This window comes from Apiospora aurea (assembly GCF_038362705.1).
Source record: "Apiospora aurea strain CBS 24483 chromosome Unknown utg000010l_segment0_segment0, whole genome shotgun sequence".
Classification (NCBI taxonomy): Eukaryota; Fungi; Ascomycota; class Sordariomycetes; order Amphisphaeriales; family Apiosporaceae; genus Apiospora; species Apiospora aurea.
In genome coordinates, this window is record NW_027117397.1 from 1649350 (window position 1) to 1671740 (window position 22391).

The 22391-nt window shown below is 54.7% G+C and overlaps 5 protein-coding genes across 5 annotated transcripts; all 5 read left to right on the forward strand.

Annotated features, from left to right (window-relative positions):
• Positions 1-1414: 1414 nt before the first annotated feature.
• PG986_014553 (uncharacterized protein) lies at positions 1415-4615 on the forward strand (the record flags this gene model as incomplete). The annotated part of the gene is made up of 2 exons (XM_066850775.1): positions 1415-4186; positions 4289-4615. 2 exons carry the CDS (start codon positions 1415-1417, stop codon positions 4613-4615), a joined length of 3099 nt encoding a protein of 1032 aa, XP_066693013.1.
• Positions 4616-5958: 1343 nt separating this feature from the next.
• Positions 5959-7529, forward strand: PG986_014554 (uncharacterized protein; the record flags this gene model as incomplete). The annotated part of the gene is made up of 2 exons (XM_066850776.1): positions 5959-6493; positions 6670-7529. 2 exons carry the CDS (start codon positions 5959-5961, stop codon positions 7527-7529), a joined length of 1395 nt encoding a protein of 464 aa, XP_066693014.1.
• A 1321-nt stretch (positions 7530-8850) lies between these two features.
• On the forward strand, positions 8851-10884 carry PG986_014555 (carbohydrate-binding module family 43 protein; the record flags this gene model as incomplete). Its single annotated transcript, XM_066850777.1, has 3 exons — positions 8851-8937; positions 9041-9889; positions 9952-10884. 3 exons carry the CDS (start codon positions 8851-8853, stop codon positions 10882-10884), a joined length of 1869 nt encoding a protein of 622 aa, XP_066693015.1.
• A 1201-nt stretch (positions 10885-12085) lies between these two features.
• Positions 12086-13251, forward strand: PG986_014556 (uncharacterized protein; the record flags this gene model as incomplete). Its single annotated transcript, XM_066850778.1, has 3 exons — positions 12086-12204; positions 12278-12424; positions 12483-13251. 3 exons carry the CDS (start codon positions 12086-12088, stop codon positions 13249-13251), a joined length of 1035 nt encoding a protein of 344 aa, XP_066693016.1.
• A 3161-nt stretch (positions 13252-16412) lies between these two features.
• On the forward strand, positions 16413-17687 carry PG986_014557 (uncharacterized protein; the record flags this gene model as incomplete). Its single annotated transcript, XM_066850779.1, has 1 exon — positions 16413-17687. One exon carries the CDS (start codon positions 16413-16415, stop codon positions 17685-17687), a length of 1275 nt encoding a protein of 424 aa, XP_066693017.1.
• Positions 17688-22391: the final 4704 nt, after the last annotated feature.

Sequence of the window (22391 nt, forward strand, 5' to 3'; positions counted from 1 at the left end):
TTTTTCTTTTCTTTTTCGTTCCTCCTACTTAACCTACCCTGGCATATCAGTGGCAAGTTGAGGTTCAATGATTGCCTTCATTCCGGATATGATAGATAGAGTAGCCAGCCACCCAAAAGAAACCCGGCATTTCAGATATCAGGTATGCGACAAAACAAATGCCTTATACTTTCGTCTGGGGCGTCCAGAGCGAAGCCTCCTTTTTCCTTGGGCGGGCTAGGATCGTGCTCACGCCCAATATACCTGCCAAAAGTAGGAAATGAAATGGTGTGTGTGCCCCGCCATGGATGCTAATGCTTAACGCAGCATAGCTACAGCCCAGGGTGGCCCAGGCAGATGCCCAGGGTGCAGCGAAGAGAAACGAACGGCCCCATCTGTGTGTTCCATACAGTAGCTAACCCGCTAGCCTGCTGGAGAAGTCGGCCAAAACGAAATATTCCCTATTCCCTGGCGATGCCTGCCCAGCACCCTTTGGTCCCGGATCGGCGGCCCCCCAGTCAGGTTTAGCCTCGACTGTCCTGACTCTTTTGACTTGATGTCACCTGCCTTTCTTCAATCCTGATCCTGTCTGCCACCTCGCATATCCATTTCCGTCCGCCGCAACCTGGCCACGACACAGACAATTCCATTCCCATCCATTCTTCGGGATCCCTTCATCAGGTCGGGCCCGACCGACGCTGCCACCGGATTATCTGGCCCTCGCTCCCACATTTTCCCAGCTCGACCCTACCACACCCCCAAAGCCGGGGGTCCGTCACTACAACACGCAGGCGACCGAGGCGGCCGACAGACAGGATAGGCCTGGCAGCCAGCAGCGACAGCAAGCCACGCATGCAGCTACCCGTCTGTCCCAACTACCATCCAAGCAGCGTCTTCAGGCTCGCAACACCAGCCTGGGACTTGCAAATCTGTCATACTACAACCCTACACCACGCCGGCTCGTCCGTTGCTGCACGATAACCCATTTCGCTTCAACCACAACCGACCCCACCAATCCACATCTCTTGTCGCGCACTGCCAGCCTGGACAGGAACGATTCTCGTCTGACTAGACCAATGCTTTGTGCCTCTCTACTTCGTCTTTGAAGTACTGCCGCTCCGTTTGCTTGGTGCAACCGGGCTTTTTGCTTTCCAGTGTTCGAACCGTCCAACTGGAAATTTTACATGCCGACATCGTTGTCATAGTCGCCACATGCATGACTTGAGAAACTAGCTAACGAGACAAAACCATTGACGATCGCATCGAACTCGACCGCGGATCTATCTCCCCGGGCTGTCGGCGGCATCCCGGGAATAATCACTGAATTCTATCCCAACAAGCATTTATTTCTACTGAATTCACCATCAATCACGGAGACCTGGACGAGCGCTCCACCAACTACTCGACGCCCATATACCCAACAGATGTTGTCAAAATGGATAGCTTCTTTGGCACCCGGCTCTCCCAGGAGGAGCTGCAACGCCGTCATGCGCAACAACGAAACCAGAGGCGGGCTAGGGTAAGTCCCAGTTTGCAGCGCCACATGAACATGCCTAACATGTCCCGGGATACCATGTCACTCCACCAGGATACGGCCATGATGGGCGCGGAGTCGCTTGATGATATCATCCAGAGCAACAACCAGGAGCTTCAACGCCGACGCAGCCTTCCTCAGTCGCCATACGATAGGAACAGTTTCCCCCAACCAGCGGACCCGCGCAGAGTGTCGATGATGGATTACGCGAACCACGACTACCGAGATTATCAGCTCGGCGGCATGCCGACGACTTCGACGGATTCGATGGGCGGTGGCTTTCCGAATATGAATCACAACATGACGATGCCGGGGACCACAGGCAGCTTTTCCCCGCCAAACTTGCTGGTGGACGACTTCTCGGCTATCTCACCGGACATGATGACTAGCATGATTGCCTTTTCGAACATGAACATGGAACACATGGGTGGCGACCCTGCTGCCATGAACATGTTCCAATCGGGGATGCCAACTGGATTCTCACAGTCCTCACTGGGATCAGTAACACCTAGCTTCAGTATGGATATGACTAGCCCGAACGGTCAAATGGACACTCCTCATAGTGCGGTCGGGAATAACATGATGATGAACAACAGCGACACGAACATGATGGACACCAGCCAGCAACAGCTTGTGGCTGCTACCCAGGCACCACAACCCCCACCGAATCTTACTGTTGATACTGCAATGTCGAATTACCAACCGAATGTGTCTCCACAGCCACCGACTCAGATGCACTCGCAACCTCCTGGGCAAATACAGCCAATCGAGAGCGCCAGTCAATCGCCCAGCGGGAATTCAACCCTGGATATGCCCCAGGAGGAGACGCAACCCAGCATGCCACCGGTGCCTCTGATTGCCCCGAAGGAACAGAAAGCGATATATTCCAAGAGTGGGTTCGATATGCTCAAAGCGCTGTGGATGGTGGCAACGCGGAAGAACCCTCAAGTCAATCTCGGCGCTGTCGACATGTCTTGCGCATTTGTCGTATGCGACGTGACAATGAACGACTGCCCCATCGTCTACGTCTCGGACAACTTCCAGAATCTGACAGGCTACAGCCGACACGACATCATTGGCCAGAACTGCCGCTTCCTGCAGTCTCCAGATGGCAAAGTGCAGGCTGGCACAAAGCGAGAATTCGTCGATAACAGAGCGGTGTTCAATCTCAAACAGAAGGTTGCGGAGGGAAAGGAAGTGCAACAAAGCCTCATCAACTACCGTAAAGGCGGAAAACCTTTCCTGAACTTGTTGACAATGATACCGATCCCATGGGATACCTCGGAGATAAGATACATTATCGGCTTTCAGATCGACTTGGTCGAATGTCCCGATGCCATTGCGTCATCGCAAGGCCAAGGTGCGATGAAGGTCAACTACAAACACAATGACATTGGCCAGTACATCTGGACGCCGCCTGCTTCAAGCCAATGGGAGCCTGAGGCTGGCCAAACATTGGGTGTTGACGACGTGTCTACTCTGCTTCAACAATTTAACCCCAAGGGAGCGGTCTCGGACTGGCACCGGCAGTCCTGGGATAAAATGCTGCTGGAAAATGCCGATGATGTGGTGCACGTACTATCTTTGAAGGGGCTTTTCCTCTACGTGTCCCCGTCTTGTAAGCGTGTTCTGGAGTACGATGGGCCAGAACTTGTGGGCAGTTCCATCTCCACAATCTGTCACCCGTCCGACATCGTCCCCGTGACCCGTGAGCTCAAAGACACGGCTACAGGCTCTACGGTGAACATTGTGTTCCGCATCCGGAGAAAGGAAAGCGGCTATACCTGGTTCGAAAGCCACGGCGCGCTCTTCGTTGAGGCAGGCAAGGGTCGGAAATGCATCATCCTGGTTGGTCGTAAGAGACCGGTGTTCGCTCTGCAGCGCCGGGATCTGGAGGCCAATGGCGGGATCGGCGACAGCGAGTTGTGGACAAAGATCTCGACCTCGGGCATGTTTTTGTTTGTATCGTCGAATGTACGCTCGTTGTTGGATCTTCAACCGGAGAACCTCGTAGGGACCAGCATCCAAGATCTCATGCGCAAGGAATCCCGGCCCGAGTTTGGCCGGGCAATCGAGAAGGCCAGAAGGGGCAGGATTGTGACTTGCAAGCATGAAGTTCAGAACCGCCGTGGGCAAGTACTCCAAGCGCTGACGACCATGTATCCTGGAGATGCCTCCGAAGGCCAGAAGCCCACATTTCTTCTGGCCCAAACGAAGCTACTCAAGTCTTCATCCAGGTCGATTGCCCCGGCTGCGTCGCAAATCAACAAGGCGAATAACATTCCGCCTTCCGACCCGAGATATATCTCGACGCTGACCTCGGCACACAGCCCCAAGGGTGGCAACAGCGGTGTCAACAAGGAGGCGGAAGATCATGGGCTTATATCCGCTGCCGGCGGTGGCATTCCACTCGGCTCTCAGGATAAGGCACTTGCGTCCGACGACAACATATTTGACGAACTGAAAACCACAAGGTGCACCAGCTGGCAATACGAACTGCGCCAAATGGAAAAGGTCAACAGGATCCTAGCGGAGGAGTTGCACGGGCTGTTATCCAACAAGAAGAAGCGCAAGCGTAGAAAGGGCGTAGGGAATGTGATACGAGACTGCGCGAACTGTCATACCCGCAATACCCCGAATGGCGGAGAGGTCCCAGTGGTCAAAGAGATCTCTGTAACAGCTGTGGTCTTAGGTGGGCTAAGCAGGTACGTTCGCCACTACGAAGCAGACGAGGGACTAGTGGTGAACCGAGTCGTGCTAACTCGGTGAGTACAGACGGGCAGAGTCTCGCCCCGGAACTCGTCAAGGGGCGGCAACAATGACGGCGCGAGTAAAAAGTCCACCTCGCCAGTGCATTCCTCGCCGCTTCAGCGAGAAGTTTCGACGGGCGAAATAAGCGACCACCCGTCTGAGACGGATTCGATGACAACCGCCCAACGATCACACAGTTCTAGCGCTGGGCCAGGTACCAGTGCCGGGACAACACCCACGGCGTCCAAGGGCCCGTCCAAGCCGCCACTGAGCCAACCTCTCCTGGAAGGAGGGGCGGAAAGCGGTCCGATGGCTTCGATTCGAGAGGAACGAGAAGCGAGCAGTGGGTGAGGCGGCATTGTCCTACCGACCCACCTTTTCATATTTCCCTTGCATTATGAATTTATACCTGACCACCAAGAGATACCTACGACCAAATTTTCTATCTATAACCACCAAAGGTGGCCGGGGCGGACCGGGCTTTGACGATATATTTCTGCGTTCTACTAGACAAATATGGGTCGGATCTATTCATGAGAGATACCTCTCTGCCCCCCACGGGTAGACCTACAGGGACCTTTGGAACATGCATGTTACGCGGAGTCTTCGGTCTATTTTTGTTTGCTGCTCGAGGGGGACAATGGGAGCGTGTCGGTTTCCCGGCGGGGGAGTGGCTATGATGCCGGTGTTGAGTGTTTTTTTTTTTTTTTTTTTTTTTTTTTTTTTGCAGCCTTTAGACCATTGTTTCATCACGACGGCGTGGGTACATACATATATAGTGGTCGAGTCGAGCTTACCAATTGGCGGCGCTCAGTTGGCAAATGCCCTGGAGCTTGGCTACCTAGGTCTCGACAGCCTCGAGCTTTTAAGGGCTCGAAATGGGTGAAGAAGGCAGGTGGGATGCCCCCATTGTTGGGTCATGAGATTCCAAAAGAACATCCAAGGAAGGTTTGGAAGACGCAGGGAGTTTGGGGGATACCGGGACGAAGTATACGTACACATTAAGATACCACTCGCAATTCAAGGTTTTACAAAAAGGGTCCATTTTCGGAAATAGTGGCGGATGCATTGCGCAAACAAAGATCCGGTTCACTCTTGGCGTGGGGGAGGGGGCCTAGAATCTCGCATGAAATCATACTTTATCCAGCTGATAAGTCCGACGAGGCTGTCCGTAGTCGATGGATGATGGAACGATTGATTACTGTGTACAAGTCACGGGTTTGCTGAGAGTATGAGAGTATTCAACACTGTGACGGTGGGAAAATGGGGACTTGGAGGGGATGAGTTGGCAAGCCACTGCTGGCGTGTTGTCAGTGACTTTACAGTGCAATGCGCCCGGGTTAGGGGGCCAGGCGTGGCCAGGGGGATACGTTATAGTGGGGGGGGGGTTTGCGACTGACACGTACCTGGCCACTCAGCCTCAACTCAACTGATCGGCATCGCCTCCCAAAGTCGGGGTACCTTTCTTGGCAGGGAGCGGCCAAGGAAACTTGACAACTCAACTTGGGTTAGAACAACCTGTTTGTTTCCCATAACTTGTCTCTTGAAGATATTCTCTCTCTCTTCTGTTCAACTAATCTAACAAATAACTCAAATCGCATCTACTTATCTTGGTTGCTATATCAGTAAGCCAGCACCGGAAACCATCAGCCCCCTGGCCGTACAACAAACGCCCACAAGCCAAGCAGACGACAATGGCCCCGCACGAGGGGTTGGTTCACCCGAAGGAGTACGACTGGCGCGACAGCAACGTCGAGCTCGTCGGCTCGGACCTGGACCACAAGGTCAAGTACGCGAGCGCGGCGACGGAGCCGGCCTGGAACGAGGGCAAGGTCGGCGTCGAGGCGGGGCTGCGCGTGTGGCGCATCGAGGACTTCCAGGTCGTCGCGTGGCCGCGCTGGAAGTACGGGCAGTTCCACGAGGGGGACAGCTACATCGTGCTGCACTCGTACAAGGTCGGGGAGACTACTAAGGGGAAGGGGAATGGGGATGGGGATGGAGAGGGAGAGGGAGAGGGAGAGGAGGGAGAGGGGGAGAAGAAGCAGGTGAAGTTGGGACATGATGTGTTCTTTTGGTTGGGGAGCCATACGTCCCAGGATGAGGCCGGGACGGCGGCGTATAAGACGGTGGAGCTGGATGAGTTCCTCCATGGCACGGCGACGCAGCATCGGGAGTTGCAGGCGGAGCCTTCGGAGGAGTTCCTGGCGCTGTTCCCCCGCGTCACTATTCGTGAGTTTATTTGCCTTTTCGTTTCCGTGCAGAGTATTCCCGAGCTCTCTCAGGGACTATATACCTGGGGATGGGCGGAGGTGATGACTCACAGTCTACAACAAGGGCTGGAGGAATCATCCAAGCATGCACGCCGCTTTGTTTATTTATTACTAGATACTGACTCGCCACCACAGTCTCCGGCGGCGTCGCCTCGGGCTTCAACCACGTCGACCCCGACGCCGAGGCACCCGAGGCCCCGCCGACGCTGCTGCGCGTCTTCAAGCACCCGTACGCGACGCGCGCCGACTCGGTCATGGTGTACGAGGTGCCGCCGAGCTGGCGCAGCCTGGACGAGGACGACGTGTTCGTGCTCGAGGCGCAGGGCAAGATCTGGGTGTGGCAGGGCGCGCGCTGCTCGCCCATGGAGAAGGCGAAGGCCGCCCAGGTCGTGCACGACATGACCACGGCCAAGCACATGGACGTCGAGGTTGTCGCGCAGACCGAGTCGCGCCACCGCGCCATCGTGAGCATGCTCGGCGGCGACGCCGAGGACGGCGGGCCCAACGATGATCCGAACATCACGTTCCACGCGCCCCGGCCCATCTTCTCGGCGCGCCAGAAGCAGAAGCAAGAAGGGCAGCAAGGACAGCAGCCGAGGAATATGCGTCCTAGACGCCTGTACCGCCTGTCCGACGCGTCGGGCCAGCTGCAGCTCTCGCTCGAGAAGGACCAGGGCCCCATGCGCAAGTCGGACCTCGACAGCAACGACGTGTTCCTGCTCGACGACGGGGCGCACGTCTGGGTCTGGCAGGGGCAGGGCGCCAGCAAGGCCGAGAAGGCCATGTGGATCCGGGTCGCGCAGAAGTACTTGCACGCCTTCCTGCGCCGGTCCGGCGGCGGTTCCGGCGGCAGCGAGCAGGAGGGGCAGGAAGGGCAGCAGCAGCAGCGGGAAGAGAGCGAGGAGGACCAGCAGGCTTGCGCGACGTCGGTTGCGAAGGTGGTGGAGGGCTACGAGAGCCCGGCTTTTATGCGGGCTTTGGAGGCGGGGGCGTAGAGGTAGGTCTGTCTAGTCTGGTCGGTCATTTGTCGGCAAGATGGCAGATTCATACACATAAGATATCTAAGCCGTCGACTTCATAGCTGGTCAATCCAAAAAAGAACCATTGGGACGTATTTCGCAGTAAGGGCTGCCATGTCACGTAGATTGTGCACTTGGCTTCATCTAGCTGCTTGGATATACCGACATTGCGAGCAGGCAATTCCTGGGGTCCAGTGTAAGACGGGCCACCTGCAACGTCTGTGAGTCGGCACACAATATCCGATATCTTGAGATTTCAGTGTTACTGCTCCGGTCACCAATGTCTGCCCAACCCGTCCCGTCCCTTTTCGTTGGTTTGGTTGAGCATTGCAAGTCCGCATTGACGTGGTCCTTTGTGCGAGACTGACTACCTACCGTTCCTTAAGTAGTACGTAACCTGCCAGCTGCTGCTGCGGTCGTGCCGTGTAAGTCAAACTAGGTAGCCGACTAGATGAAGTCCAACACCATCTGATGGCGCACCGTGACATTGCGCATCACAAATAACAATGTAGATTGGGTATGTGCCGGACGGCAGATAGGTCGGGTTGGTTCAGATACCTACTGCAAGACCATCAATGACGGGTTTGGTGGTGTTCGGCGTCCCACTCATTAATTACGGGGACAGGGTGTTTGGGGTGGGTTCCATCCGCTACATCGGGCGTTTCATCGACAGGCACATCCGCCCCGATCCCGCCCATGCAGCAGCCAACTGAAGGTGCTCGCTCCACTCCAATCAACAGGATACACCCCTACCGTTCCCAATGATCAGGTTCTCCAAGCAAGATACGGGGTGGCTGTGAATGGTGAAGGAGGTGTTCGGTGGGCAGTGAGTGGGTGATGCGTGATGCGTGATGCGTGATGCGTGATGCGTGTAGGGGTCTTGGGGTCCTACCTGCCTGCCACTGCCACTGCCCATCTCCCTCCTTCCTGCCGGTTTCTGGGCCCCTCGGGTTGGACAAAACTTGAGCGACGCCCAGCATCGTCGGCTCGTAGCCTTTTCTACTTGGTCATTGTTTGTTTGGTGTGTATTCGTCTCTTCCCTGGTGGTTACTTCTTTCTTGGCAACGCCCTTTACGTTCCTTATTCTTCATCTGTGGTGTTAGTGGTTCACTGCTAGTCATTCGTTCGAGACGGAAAGACTCTTCTTCATTTTTTGGTTTGGCCGAGGCAGATCGTCGTCGTCGCTTGTCGATTGTCCATCTACCATTTCCGATTCTACTTCTCAACAACACCCCTTCTAAACAAACGATTCGTCGTGTGCGGATTTCTCCTAATAACACCCAAAAAACACAACACCATGGTGTCATCACTCATGAAGGGAGCAGGCATCGCTGCTCTCGCCTTTGCATCAGGTGCCGCCGCCGTGGAACCGATTGTCGCCAAGGTGAGTTGATCTACAACGGCTTGGGATGGCGGGGAGGGGGGGTCTTCGAGCATCCATAAATAGATACATAAGCAACCCAAGACAATGCTAACGTCTCGCCAAGGGCAAATACTTCTTCTATAACAACGGCACACAGTTCTACATCCGCGGCGTGGCCTACCAGCAGGGCGTCGGCGTCGGCGGCTCCGTGGCCGACGGCCAGACCACCTTCACCGACCCGCTGGCCGACCCCAAGTCGTGCGCCCGCGACGTGCCCATGCTGCAGCAGCTCGGCACCAACACCATCCGCGTCTACGCCGTCGACCCGACCAAGGACCACAAGGAGTGCATGACGCAGCTGGCCGACGCCGGCATCTACGTCATCGCCGACCTGAGCGAGCCGGGCATGTCCATTGAGCGTGACAACCCCCAGTGGAACACGGCCCTCATGGCCCGCTACACGAGCGTCATCGACGCCCTGTCCCCCTTCAACAACACCCTGGGCTTCTTCGCCGGCAACGAGGTGACCAATAACAACACCAACACTGCGGCGTCCGCCTTTGTCAAGGCCGCCGTCCGCGACACCAAGGCCTACATCGCGGGCAAGAAGGAGATCGGCCGCTGGCTGGGCGTCGGCTACGCGACCAACGACGACAGCAAGACGCGCGACGAGCTGGCGTCCTACTTCAACTGCGGCGCCGACCCCAAGGCCGCCGTCGACTTCTGGGGCTACAACATCTACGAGTGGTGCGGCCAGTCCACCTTCCGCGAGAGCGGCTACGAGGAGCGCACCCAAGCCTTCCGCGACTACAGCGTTCCCGCCTTCTTCTCCGAGTACGGCTGCAACAACCCGGGCGGCGGCGAGGCCCGGCAGTGGCAGGAGACCTCGGTGCTCTACTCGAACCTCATGAACAAGGTCTGGAGCGGCGGCATCGTCTACGAGTACTTCCAGGAGCAGAACGACTTCGGCCTCGTGAACGTCGACAAGGCCGGCAAGGCCACCCCCGCAAGGACTTTGCGCCCCTCGCCAAGCAGATCAAGGACTTCGGCTACGTCGCCGCCAACAAGACGATGCAGATGGCCGCCTACAAGCCGGCCGAGAAGGCGCGCCAGTGCCCGCCCGTCGCCAAGGGCAGCTGGGAGGCCGCCGAGGCGCTGCCGCCGACCCCGGACAAGAACACGTGCGACTGCATGGTGAGCAGCCTGAGTTGCGTGGTGGCGGACAACATGCAGGCCAAGGACATGGGCAGCCTGTTCGGCACCGTCTGCGGTCTGGACCCGAAAGCCTGCGCCGGCATCACCGCCGACGCCAAGACGGGCACGTACGGCGCCTTCGCCATGTGCGACTCGAAGCAGCAGCTCGCCCACGTGCTCGACGCGTACTACAAGGGCACCGGCAAGTCCAAGGCCGCGGCCTGCGACTTCAAGGGCCAGGCCAAGCTCGTCAACGGCGGGGTGCCGCCGACGGTGGCGTCGTCGTGCCAGCCGGCGCTGGCGTCGACTAGTGCGTCGCCTGTTACCAAGGCCGGGGCTGCTGTTGACCCGTCTACCGTTGGAGGTAGCGATAGCGGTAGTGGCAGCGGTAGTGGTTCGTCGTCTGGAGGCAGCGGTTCTTCTTCCGGTGGTAGCGGTTCATCTGCCGGCGGTAGCGGTTCATCTTCCGGCGGTAGCGGTTCATCTTCCGGCGGTGGATCTTCTTCAGGCGGTCCTTCCGGATCTGGCTCCTCAGGCTCGGGCTCCTCTTCGGGCAGCTCGGGTTCAGGTAGCTCGGGTTCAGGCAGCTCGGGTTCCGGCTCTAGCTCCGGATCCGGCTCCGGTTCTGGCACGGGAACCGTTGCGGCTGGTGCCAAGTCTGGTAACAGCACGACTGCTGAGCCGTCGACGGCTCTTGGGTCGCGGACCTCGTCGTCTGCTTGGGGCTATGTGGCTGCCATTGGTGCTTTCGCAGCCGGCGTAATGTTCCTGTAAAGAGAGACGGAGAATGGATACTCATATGATATACCAGAGAAGGTATGGGCTTCGCTTTACCCGAGACGGGGTATAAGGCGAGGGTTTGCTCATGTCATATTATTTGCTTGTTAGAGTGCTTGACGCACTGAATTGAAATGAATTCATGAAAATGAAATACTAACCTTTGTGCCGACTTCTGTCGTTGGGCCACCCAGTGATATGCCCCGAAGCATACAGGTGTCTCCCCGACCTGGCTCGGACCAATGGTATTCGCGATGATGTAAGAATGTCAGCATTCCTGAGATGAATACCCAGTGAGCGCCGATGATAATCTGACTAGCTGGCTAGCTGGAATGCAGGCACTAATGACAGGTCCCAGAGAAATGGTGCCGAGACTGCCACATGTCGCTAGTGAAGAAGCCGTCTCTCGTTCAGCCCTCTCTCGGGGAACGACAGGCTGATTAGCGAGTGGGGATCTCGCAAAGAAAACGCGAGGAATACGCAAGGGCTGAAATGTCTTAGTTCGCATCGAGCCAATCAACGATAACGTCCCGTTCTTAGCGTATGGCTTAAGGAGCAGCGACTGCAGCGAAAGCTCTCGGCCAGTTGGGCCAGCTGACGGATCTGCATAGTCGGAGAGGCGCACCGTCGACAGACACCTAAGAATCTGGTGGCGCAAGTGAGGAATCTGTGCAAGCCAGTTTTTTGCTTTCATGACACAATGATCGTGATTGGGTCAGCAACAAAGCCATGGGGTCAAAGGCCTGTCCTACTGTAAGCCGGGGCATGAAGCTTCTTTGGGCCAAGCCCCAGCAACCGTGATGGATGGCGAGCTTGTCTCGCTTCCGTCGTATTTACCGGGATCGTTAGTGCGGGTTTACCGAATAAGGCTGAACTGGCCGCCGCCGACTCACCCAAGCCAGAATCGAATGCCTTGGGCTTGTGAGACGTTGCTGCTGCTGCTGCTGCGGGTGATTCTTCTTGCGACTCGTCTTACGATTCGCATACATAAATAGAGGCCATGCCGTCGCAATCGAGGAGGAGGTGCTTACCTATCTCCTTGGATATTCATAATTAATTGGGACATTTGTAGAGAGAGAGAGAGAGACCATCACCATCCACCGGACCAAGCAACTTCAAAACGGATACTGCACTACAACGACGACTGCCTCGCCTGCTTGCCATATAGCCTACCCCAACACTACGTGGACCCTCAGTCATGGAAGACGGCCAATACGTTGACGGGTCCGTGTGGTTTTACGCACCGAATAAGGGGGCTCCCATATTCTTCGCCATCGCCTTCTTCGCTTCGGGCTGCTGCCATCTATGGCAAACCATGTGAGCATATGGACCCCCCAACCCATACCAGCCGAGACCGCGCGTCCAGCTGACACACGAGGGTATTATATAGACGGTACAAGTGCTGGCGCCTGACGGGCCTGTACGTCATCTGCAGCTTTCTCTTCGTCGCCGGCTTCATCGTGCGCGAGCTCGGGGCGTTCGACTACACGGACCTGATCAAATACATCGTCAGTATATGTTTGGTATATGCTGCGCCGTATGTCGACTTACACGTTCATGGTTACGGAAAGCACCAACTAACACTGACAACCCAGTCCGCTGTATGAGCTGGGCAACTACTACGTCCTAGGGCGGATCCTCTACTTCGTCCCCTACTACGCGCCCATCCACCCCGGTCGCGTCCTCACGACTTTTGCCGCCATATCCATGGTGGTCGAGGCGCTCAACGGTAACGGCGCAGCCTACACGGCGAACCAGTCCCTGTCGAAATCGCAGCGGGACATGGGCAAAGCGCTCCTCCAAGCCGCGCTGTTGATCCAGGTCGCCATCGTCATTCTCTTCGTGACCTTAGCCGGCTACTTCCACCTCAAGTGCCGCCGCAACGGCATCCGCTCCGCCAAGGTCACCAACCCCCTGACGACCCTCTATATCAGTAGCGCCATCATCACGGCGCGGACCATCTACCGCGTGGTCGAGTACTTCGACATCGCCAACGTGGACTTCTGGTCCCCTGAGTTTGACCCCTCGAGCATCAGCTCGATCGTGCGGTACGAGTGGTTCTTCTACGTCTTCGAGGCGAGCCTCATGCTGGCCAACAGCGTGTTGTTGAATGTGCGCCACCCGCGCCGCTGGCTGCCGCAGAGCACCAAGGTCTACCTGTCCCGGGCGGACGGCGTCTCCGAGATCGTGGGGCCGGGGTATAAGCAGGACCGCAACTTCTTCGCCACGCTCGTTGATCCGTTTGACATTTATGGCATGGTCAAGGGGAGGGACAAGCAGACGCGGTTCTGGGACGAAGACGAGACGGTGGCCGAGAGAGGGCAGGCGAAATCATCCTCTTCGAACGGCGGGCACGGTCATTAGTCAACTGCGGCAATATGGGACAGATTGCCAACGGGGATGCCGGGACCGTAGAAAATTCGACTGGGTTGACCACATCTTCTCTGTACGGTTGTGACGTATGGTAACCCGGATCAATACATTCGAGGGGATACGTGGTAGGAGGCCGAAATAACGACCTCCTTGTCAAGTACCGAGCACGAGCCAGATCTTTGGATAACGCTCACTATTTCGACAGAACGTGAGCATAACTACCCTGTCACTACACGGTGGATAGATACAAACTTACCCATCATACTAAGTAGTGAGATCCATCCGTTTCGGTAATACGATATCGCACTTCCAGCCAGATGTGGCTCGTTCTCGAGACAGTCCATAGTGGCTATGGGTCTGACTCTAATTATAAGTCATGTCCGGATTCAGGAAGTGGTGTCTGGGGTGGGCAATGAACGGGGAGAAGGCATGGGGCCTCGAACGTCCCTAGGGTTCGTAAATGGCCAACATGTCATTGGGCGACGTCGTTGAGACCCATGGATGGCCTTTGGTGTAAGAATACGTAAACCGACCAGTCGGGACATTACTTAGGTAGACCTTAGTTTCGGGGATTGTCAGTGGGACGAATCTCCGGCGGTCGACACGGCCACAATTCGTCATAGGCTCCGGCATAAGTAAAGGTCATAGGAAGCCACCTATTGAAGCTCGATGTTGAAGGAACCAACAAGTGTCGTATTGCGGCGCTGTACCTTGGGTACCCCCAGAGCAAAGTACGCCGAGGCCCGAAGTTGTTGGCGTCGATCTTCCGAGTTTCCTCCTCAAGAGTCAAGATACGCTGGAGGCTTGCAAGCAAGTCCCGGCGAAATCGAAGTGGAGGAAGTGTCGAAGCCAAAACGCCATGCGCACGGGTACTAAGCCGTTAGGAGAATTTTATTCCAAGGTCAATATTGAGCTTAGGTGGAAGGATGAGCGGGTGAATGACTTGTCCCATGGGCTTGCGAGACTAGGTTGGGCGAAAGGGGAGTTGGACTCCATCCTCGGGACCGAAGGGACTCATTCTTATTACAGTGGGTTGGCTCTTTCCTGTCATATCCAGCTCTGGCGGGAAATCGGTCAACACCCATTTCGAAAAACAAAGTCGACTGAAGAACGACAGGAGAAAGGAAAAAAAAAGAAACATCGAGCAGATTTGGCAATCTCCATTTCAAATTGCGAATAAGCCTCGGCCGGGTGCCCACAACCGGTGCCTGCTGACATCTTTAGTGATAATGCACTCAGTTGGAAGCGATGTAGTAAACATCACAAACATACGGTTCTCGGGCTTGGGCGATGGGGTTCTTGTGGCTTGTGCCGCCACTATATAAGCTAGTCTCAACGGACAGGGGGGCCTTCTGAAGCGAAGCTGCTATTTTTGGGCATGTCAAATCAGTCGACACTCCACTTTTGAGCTTCTGGAAGCCCAAAATCGTTCCAATAAGCCCAAGTAAGCCGGAGAGATCACGATCCTCTAGGCGTGTAAACCAGGAGCGCTACTCATTCCACTCTCGTCAACTGATCCATTCTCGGCCGGCATCCTACATCGATTTGCTTTCATGTGACCGAGTACGGACTGACTGTACGTACGAGTCCAAAAACGTGCTGGAGACAAGGGTCTCTGACAGGAAGCAAGGCATGCGTAGCTGGAGTTGGTCAAGAATAGATGCAATCCTTACGCAAAAGAAGAAAACGGCCGTCGTCGGAATCATTCAGAGCCACATAGCAGATAGTCGAATTGTATTAACAGACATCTCAGTAATAAGAAAGTATGATATGCATGGACCCGGCGTTTTGTTGAATTACTGAAATTGGGATAGATGGCATTCACGCCCTCACGTTTGAGAGCAGAGAGCAGTCGAAGGCACAGCCAAGCCATTCAGCCTCCAAGGGATCGCATCCTCCCAACACCCAAACACCTCGACCAAGCCCTGTTGAGCAACTTGCATGCCAACCCACGAATCTGCGATTGCCTAACTCGCTTTGTTTGGGCCCAATGCACCTACCTCGATACACCTCAATTGTTTGGGCGGTTTCGGGGACCCAGTTCCAAAGGGCAGGCGCATGCGGGAAAACAGTCTTGGAGCTCGACCCGGCATTTTGTTTGCTGCTCATGGCCAACGCAGGGGCAATTACGCGTGATCTGCTGCAGGAAAGGGAAGGGAAAGGAAAGGAAAGGAAAGGAAATCATATCTTCAGCAGCTTGTTCTAACCCTTTTCCCCTTTCCCATCCCTCACTCGCATCGAGGCAGATTCCTACTCCAATAGTTCACCAAGATACACCTTCAATACTTCTGTTGGACTGGACCAGGACGTCCTTGCCGAACCCAACTTACCAACCCCACAACATTACCTCAAGTACTTTGCAACTTTGCGTGACGGCTCCGGAGCCTTGGCGAAATAAGTTTCAAATAAACCCCCGATATCGATTCCATTTCTATATTTACACACGAGGAAATACGGAGCAGACCGTCTTTCTCTGCTGTGCCTGTGGGAGCGAAAGACCCAACCAAGCCGCAGCGGCTCCAGAGGAAGCAAGGTTAGCGGCGGTGTGTTTGCTGTTTTGGTGTTACTCTCACCACATAATTACCGTACGCTGGGACCGACACTAAACAGCATTGACAGCAGCAGCAGCAGCACTACCACCACCACCACCAACTAACACAGCAGCCAGTGGGCGTGCGTCGATGTGCGTTTCGCCTTAAACACGCCCGCTCATCAGAGAATCCCAAGATTACCTACGCTGCGTATAGGACCGCCCTCAGACCAGCTTGCACTTTTATTTTTGTTTATTTTTACCTCAATTTAATTATTACTTATTCTTTGTTACCCAGTTCCCCGATCGGTATCACCGCTGATTGGATGTTCAGCCCGCCGTACTTTCCGTATGCGAGAGAGAGAGTGTCATCATCATCCATCATACCTGCTTTACTTTGCATGTGTACATCGATACCTTCTCCATTCCGCCGGCCCCTCCTCTACACAATTTCGTCCTTTAGTGGCGAGCAGCTTAAGCACTAGGCACAGCGTTAGCCGGCAACCACTTGGCCCATATTCGCTACACACTAAGCCCTTGCATTATTCCAAGTGCGACCACTAGGTTACATCTAACCCCTTCTCCTCCCCCCTTCTTCTTCTCCCTCTTCCCTCCGATCATTATGATCAAGACAGATCCAATCCTCGAAGAAATGAGTCCCGGAAGGAGTTTATCGAGCGAGCGAAGCCATATGGCCAAACCCCAGATATTCGTCCACCTCGAGTTCGGTGTCTCGTGGACTCCACGCCATACTCCCAGGACGCACGCCGTCACTTATACGTCGCGCAACCTGCGGGACGCCCGCGATCGTGGTGCCTTTCCCCGCCAACTGCCGCCCACTAACACCAACTACCTATCTACCCTACACCATCAGCAACAATGGCAACGGGAAATTGGTGAGCACCGCCAACAGGCACGCCAACATTATCAACAACACCAGCAACAACCTCAATATTCACAACCATCTCACCACCCACAACACCACACACAGCAATCTGCGTACGACAACACGCCAGCGACGCAGCAGGATGGTAGAAGGCTTGGGATGCAATGGGACAGAGACTCGTTAGAGCGATCACAAGAGACTACGCCTGATGGACAACGAAATCGGCGGCGGGAGTCACGAAGTGAATCGAGAGGTCTATCACATGAACGGGGAAGCTCGGCGCCGCCGCCGTTGAATGACAGTCCATGGGATGCTACAACCGGCGCATCATTATTTCCACCACCAGCGACAGCAGCATCTACGTCACAACCCCGACAGAACCGGACACAGGAGGAGCCGCGCATCTGGAAACCCTTACCCGAAGCACCGGGTCGGTATCGACTCGGGGAGGATGGGCTGCCCTGGTCTGCCTTCGCCTGGCCGGTAGACCCCCACGGGCCTGATGAGGACCAGGGCGAGCCAGAGTACGCAAATCACCCTACACCAGTCGACATGTCTTCTCGATGCTCACGGGTGGAGGACACTGCCAAAGCTATGGAGCTCGAGTCACTTTCGGCGGCCATGATGACTGTCGATAATGGTTTCGAGAGTCAGTGGTGGTACCAAGGCCCGCGCGAACCCGTACCGCGTTTATCGAGAGACCAAGAGGAGCCGCAGCGCCTCAGCATGGCAGATGCGCTGCTTTTCAACGCGGCCGATCCCACGGTAAGTACAGCATCGCCCATGGCGAGTGCGCCACCGCCCGAGGGCTGGTATGCACCGACAACTCCCCAAGACGACGACTACGATCAATTTTCCACCTACGATGGAAATGGGACGTTCGGGACGACAAGCGAGTCAATAGGCGGTATCGTGTCTCCGATCTCTACCTTATCAGCATCGCCACAACAATACCGGCCCCTACACAGGACGCTGACAACGAGGTCAGAGGAACTCTTTTTCGGTCACTGATTGGTATATTTATATGAGCGGTCATGATAATGAATAAGGAGCGTGCATGTACCCATGGATCTATACAGGAGGAAAGGGTCACTCTCAGCACGCATTTCTTTTTATTTTATTTTTCGGAACTTGGTTCAAGGAGTTGTCAGATACAACTATCTGGGGGTATTCACACACTCGCTCACAGTAATGTCAGCGTGGAGCGATGCATTTCCGTGCTGTGCAGCACCGCAAGCGTCATTGATAGCATCATTTTGGAGTTGGAAGCGGGCGTCGGAGCGAAACCCATATATAGATGGCAATATCCTATGGAGGAGGAAATCTCTTGGGGCTAATATCAAAAAGGCTGTTGTTGACTGAAGCCATCGTGGCTTCACACATTTTGTAACTTCTTCTTCGACTCCCTCTACATTATCCTACTTCATTGACGCTTGGCTCAATGTTGTGCACACACACAAGCCGAGGGGTTGCTTGGCAGCCTTGTGCCATGTGCGCGGTGAGCAGCAAACTTGCCAATGCTAAATATGGAAAACATTGTCAACCCACCAGCCCCAACCCCCCCTTGCTGCATGCGGTGCGGTGGCCAATTTGATAGCCGGTTGAGTGCGCGGGTAGAGAGGTCCGCGGAACGGCTACTGCAGATAAAGTCAGCCATCCCGTTACTCGCTTGCCCGCATGCCGCTGCTCATTGTCAGCAGACAACAGAGCAGCGAGATAGCTAGCTGTTGCTTGTTGCGCTCCCCTCTTGCTGCAAGATGCGAATGCCGTCAGCTGACACGGCCGATAACGACAGAGAGCCTTCTCTACGATTTGCTAGAATCTGGTAGCCCGTTTGACACTGCAGCAGCAGTGGTAAATGCCTGCCTGTCTACTTACTTACTTACTTACCCCGTAACCTGCTACTACCTGTATGGGTGGTTCATGTGAACAGATGCATGCTGCATATACACAGCCACTTCTACTTGGCATACAACAGCCTGCGCGCAATCTGCCCCTCCCAAACAAGCCCCAAGGTAACCAACAAAAGTGCACTTTTCCAGATATGTGCGCCGTGACCTTGCACACAGATACTGGGATGAAACCTGGCGGTGCTATTCGCTGGAACCCCCTTTGCAGATATGCCGACTAGCCTCTCAGGAGGAGGGGGGTCGGTTTCGTGCGTTTTGCCATTCCAGCCGCATGGTGCGGCAATTTTACGTACATAAAAAAGTAGGGGTTCTGTCTGCCATTCCGCGCCGCATCGCCACACGGTTTGGTGTGACAAGAACAAAGGAAAGCCTGGGAGGTGATGCAATATTCAATTCAGTCCACCGCCGAATCCTGCCGAAGCCAACACATACACAGCCAGGTAGCTAGGTAGGTAGATATGTCTCGAGCCCAAAGAAATGGCGGAAGGGAAGCAAAGAAAAACAATACGCCCATGGCCATTGGCCAATCGCTTGAAGCTGGCATGCATATAGCTAGGTAGCTCTTCTTTTCTGCATATGGGTAAAGTACTGCCTAGAGGACACTACCAACTACCTGCCTTTGATACTTGCCATCTGACCTTAGATTCTGCACATCACCGAGCACATACCGTGTATTACCTCTGGTTTCGGTTCCCGAAGTTGGGTTTCGACTAGCTCTTCCACTTCTCAGCTTCCTTGAAAGTAATGTCCGTCCTGTAGGCCCCCGGACCTACATAGGTCCAGCACCCTCTGGCCCCAGTCCTTAATTCAAATCTGGTATGAACGTCAATAGGTCTCGTCTGATAAGCGATGGCAGTATCTCCGTTTAGCATCCCCAATTGGTTTATCTCACTTTTATTGTGTGCTTTTACGTTCTGTTTCTCGCCCCGCGGGGGTCCATTAACCTGCATGTGGCAAGGAACTGTCTTGCTTTTTTCAGCTGGCAGGGGGGGTTCTCACCTCTAGTCTGCTAGCTTTCTCTCGGCTACCCTACCCAAAGCTGACGAAAACGTGAAGCTCTTACCCCGGACTTTTCGCCCTCGAGGCAAAGGCCGGAACTATGTGGCTTGTTGTCTACAGTATCTACAGAGAGACATGCATGTCACATATCTATCTCATGTACTTGCCTGCATACTAGCTCGCCACCTGGCTGGCCGGCGTCAACTCCTCTGTTTCATGGCTCCTGCAACGCCGTGGCGGTGATGCTAGCGGTATGTCAATGACTCTGATACACTTCGAGTATCTCGTGTCAATCGCCGTCTCATTACGCCGCATGCTACCCTGACCCCCTAACCAGTCCTTTGGTCACTGACTGATTGCAACGAGGAGTTTTAGCTGCATGATTGCTAGACACATGCTCCTTCACCGTAGTTTCTAGGAATCTATTGCCCAAATTCCAGGACACCGAAAGAGCGCCGAAGAACCAGGGTCGGGATTCGAATGAAGCGCCTCGGCAGCTCGGGGTGCCGCAAATTCGGATGTCATTCAATTCTGTTCAGCTCCCCGCCCCGCGGGGATCGGCCTTTTTAGGGGTCGTGCTCATCTCCTCTTTTCCCTTAAGCTCTTCCACAAGTGGTGGACCACGCAATCGCAGCAAAGCATGGATGCCTGATGATGAATTGTTTCCTTCTGCTGATATGCACATAACTTTATTTAGATAAGAGCAAAAGAAAAAGAAAAGAAGATGGCAGCCGCGGTTAGGAGCATGAGATGACAAGGTCAGAGGCCGGCTCGGCAAGAACCACCAGACGCTAATCTGTCTGATAGAGGAAGCGATTGACCGAGTCAGATTGGGCAGTGTAGGTGTGTGCGCAACGCAGCAGGGAAGGAGCCGCGCTCTGCCATTCGATGTCACGTTTCAGTGATGGACGGGCGGATGTGCTAAAAGCTTAACTATCCATTTGACAGCCCAGTGGCTTTTCGAAATGCGACTATGGCCAGGGGGTTTTCGGGTTGTACATCGACGGGTGGTAATTGGCCATTGATGATGGACCCCTACCTACAGTAAATACGCCGACCCCCCCCTTGATTGCTTGCGGCTCAAGCAAACCACCCGCTTCCCCTCTTAAGATTGGATATGCATGCCTGGCAGATTCTATCACAGGGCTGTGCTATTCCTGTGCGGGATTCTTTCCGCATCCGGAGATGTTGGAATTTGATGACAAGCGAGGGAGAGACTGACACGTAGTAGGTAGTAGTAGTAGTAGGTAATAGCGGAGGATAGTAAGGGAAAACTCGCGCCTCATCGAGTTAGGCAGCAACATATTGGTCCTTTTCCTCCACATTGGCCCGCGGGGTGGTGAAAGATGACATGGGAAGTCGGTGTGCGATAGATGATACCTGGCCATTTATTTCTACGAGCAAAGCAGGGGTCGTTTTGTTTCGTTTTAGTGTGCTGACAGGCTAGACAGGCCAAGATGCAAATCCGTGGAACTCCTCCCCGCACACAAGCAGGTCTATTTTTAGTGACAGAGCCGACCACTAATGGCCGATCAGCGCGTATGATCGACCAGATGGTCGTTTCCTCCTGCCTCTCTCTTTTCTCCTCCGTAAGGATAAACTAATCGCCAATCCACGTCAGCGACAAACAAGATAAAAGAACCGAGAGCGACAGCATTCCAATGACTGATTTGCTTACGTTTACTAAACCAGAAGAAGACTTATATGCAGATTCATCGAGTGGTGAGATGCGGGTTTTACTTCCTACAAGATATCTTCATTCGGAGGATCTGCTCGGGGATAACTGACCTAAAGCTTCACCTACATGGAGTAGCTACGCATGACCGAGGTCCGCATTATGGAGAACAATAATCGGAGGAGAGCGACCGATGCAGTAAGAAGGCACTTTTGAAATGTTCTGTTCTTTGGGCCCTGCGAAACTGGAGGCGCCTCCATTATCTGCGCCTGCCGGGGATCCAACAGGAGGTCGAACATCAGACTTTCACGGTCTATAGACTATCCCCGCTCTCAGGGTAACTCTGATGAAGGAAACTCCTTGGTCAGATAAGGCCCTTCGGGCCTTGTAGATTTTAACCCGAGTCCAATGGTGTTTGACCTCTCCCTCCTGCCCAGCCCCGTAGAACTTACAGCGTATGAAAACGTGCGCAAACTAAACGATTTCCGCGACAGCCTCTCGCAGAGTATGACGGGGCCATGCTCTGAGTGCGCTGTAGCCGTTCTGCCGTTTCGGGAAACATGTGTGCGTATCCTCAGAGGACGATCAGGTAGGCTGTGCCCACACACACACAGATGGCGAGCAGCCGACAGCCGTGGTTCAATCACCGCCATGCCTAGCAGCGAAGCTGCGCAGACGTCTGAGACACTGGTAACTCCGCGGGGTCGGTGGTTCGTTCGTGCTTGGCACTGGCGATGATCGTCAGAGGCGCGCGACGCAAAGGCAGGTCGGTGTTCTAGCACGTTGTGGGGGGAGTGTCTATCTACAGACTTACACACAGACACCAGTAAGTAGCAAGGCAGGTAGCAAACAGGTGTTTCCGTCTATAAATAGAACAAGGTGTGCCTAACCCCCTCTCTGTCTGTCAAGGCGAAGCCGTTGCTGTATTCGTGCATGTACTACACTTCTCTCACAAGGTACTTCGCTCTCGTCCGTCCCCCTCTTCCATACGGATAGCCTCACGACGAGGGAGGGATGGAGTGAGTGAGTGAGTGAGTGGTAGCATACATGTTTCCTTCCTTCAATCTTTCGGCGCTTCGCCGACTTCCAATGCGTAGCATCCACATATGACAGGTACAGGGAGAGGCAGGA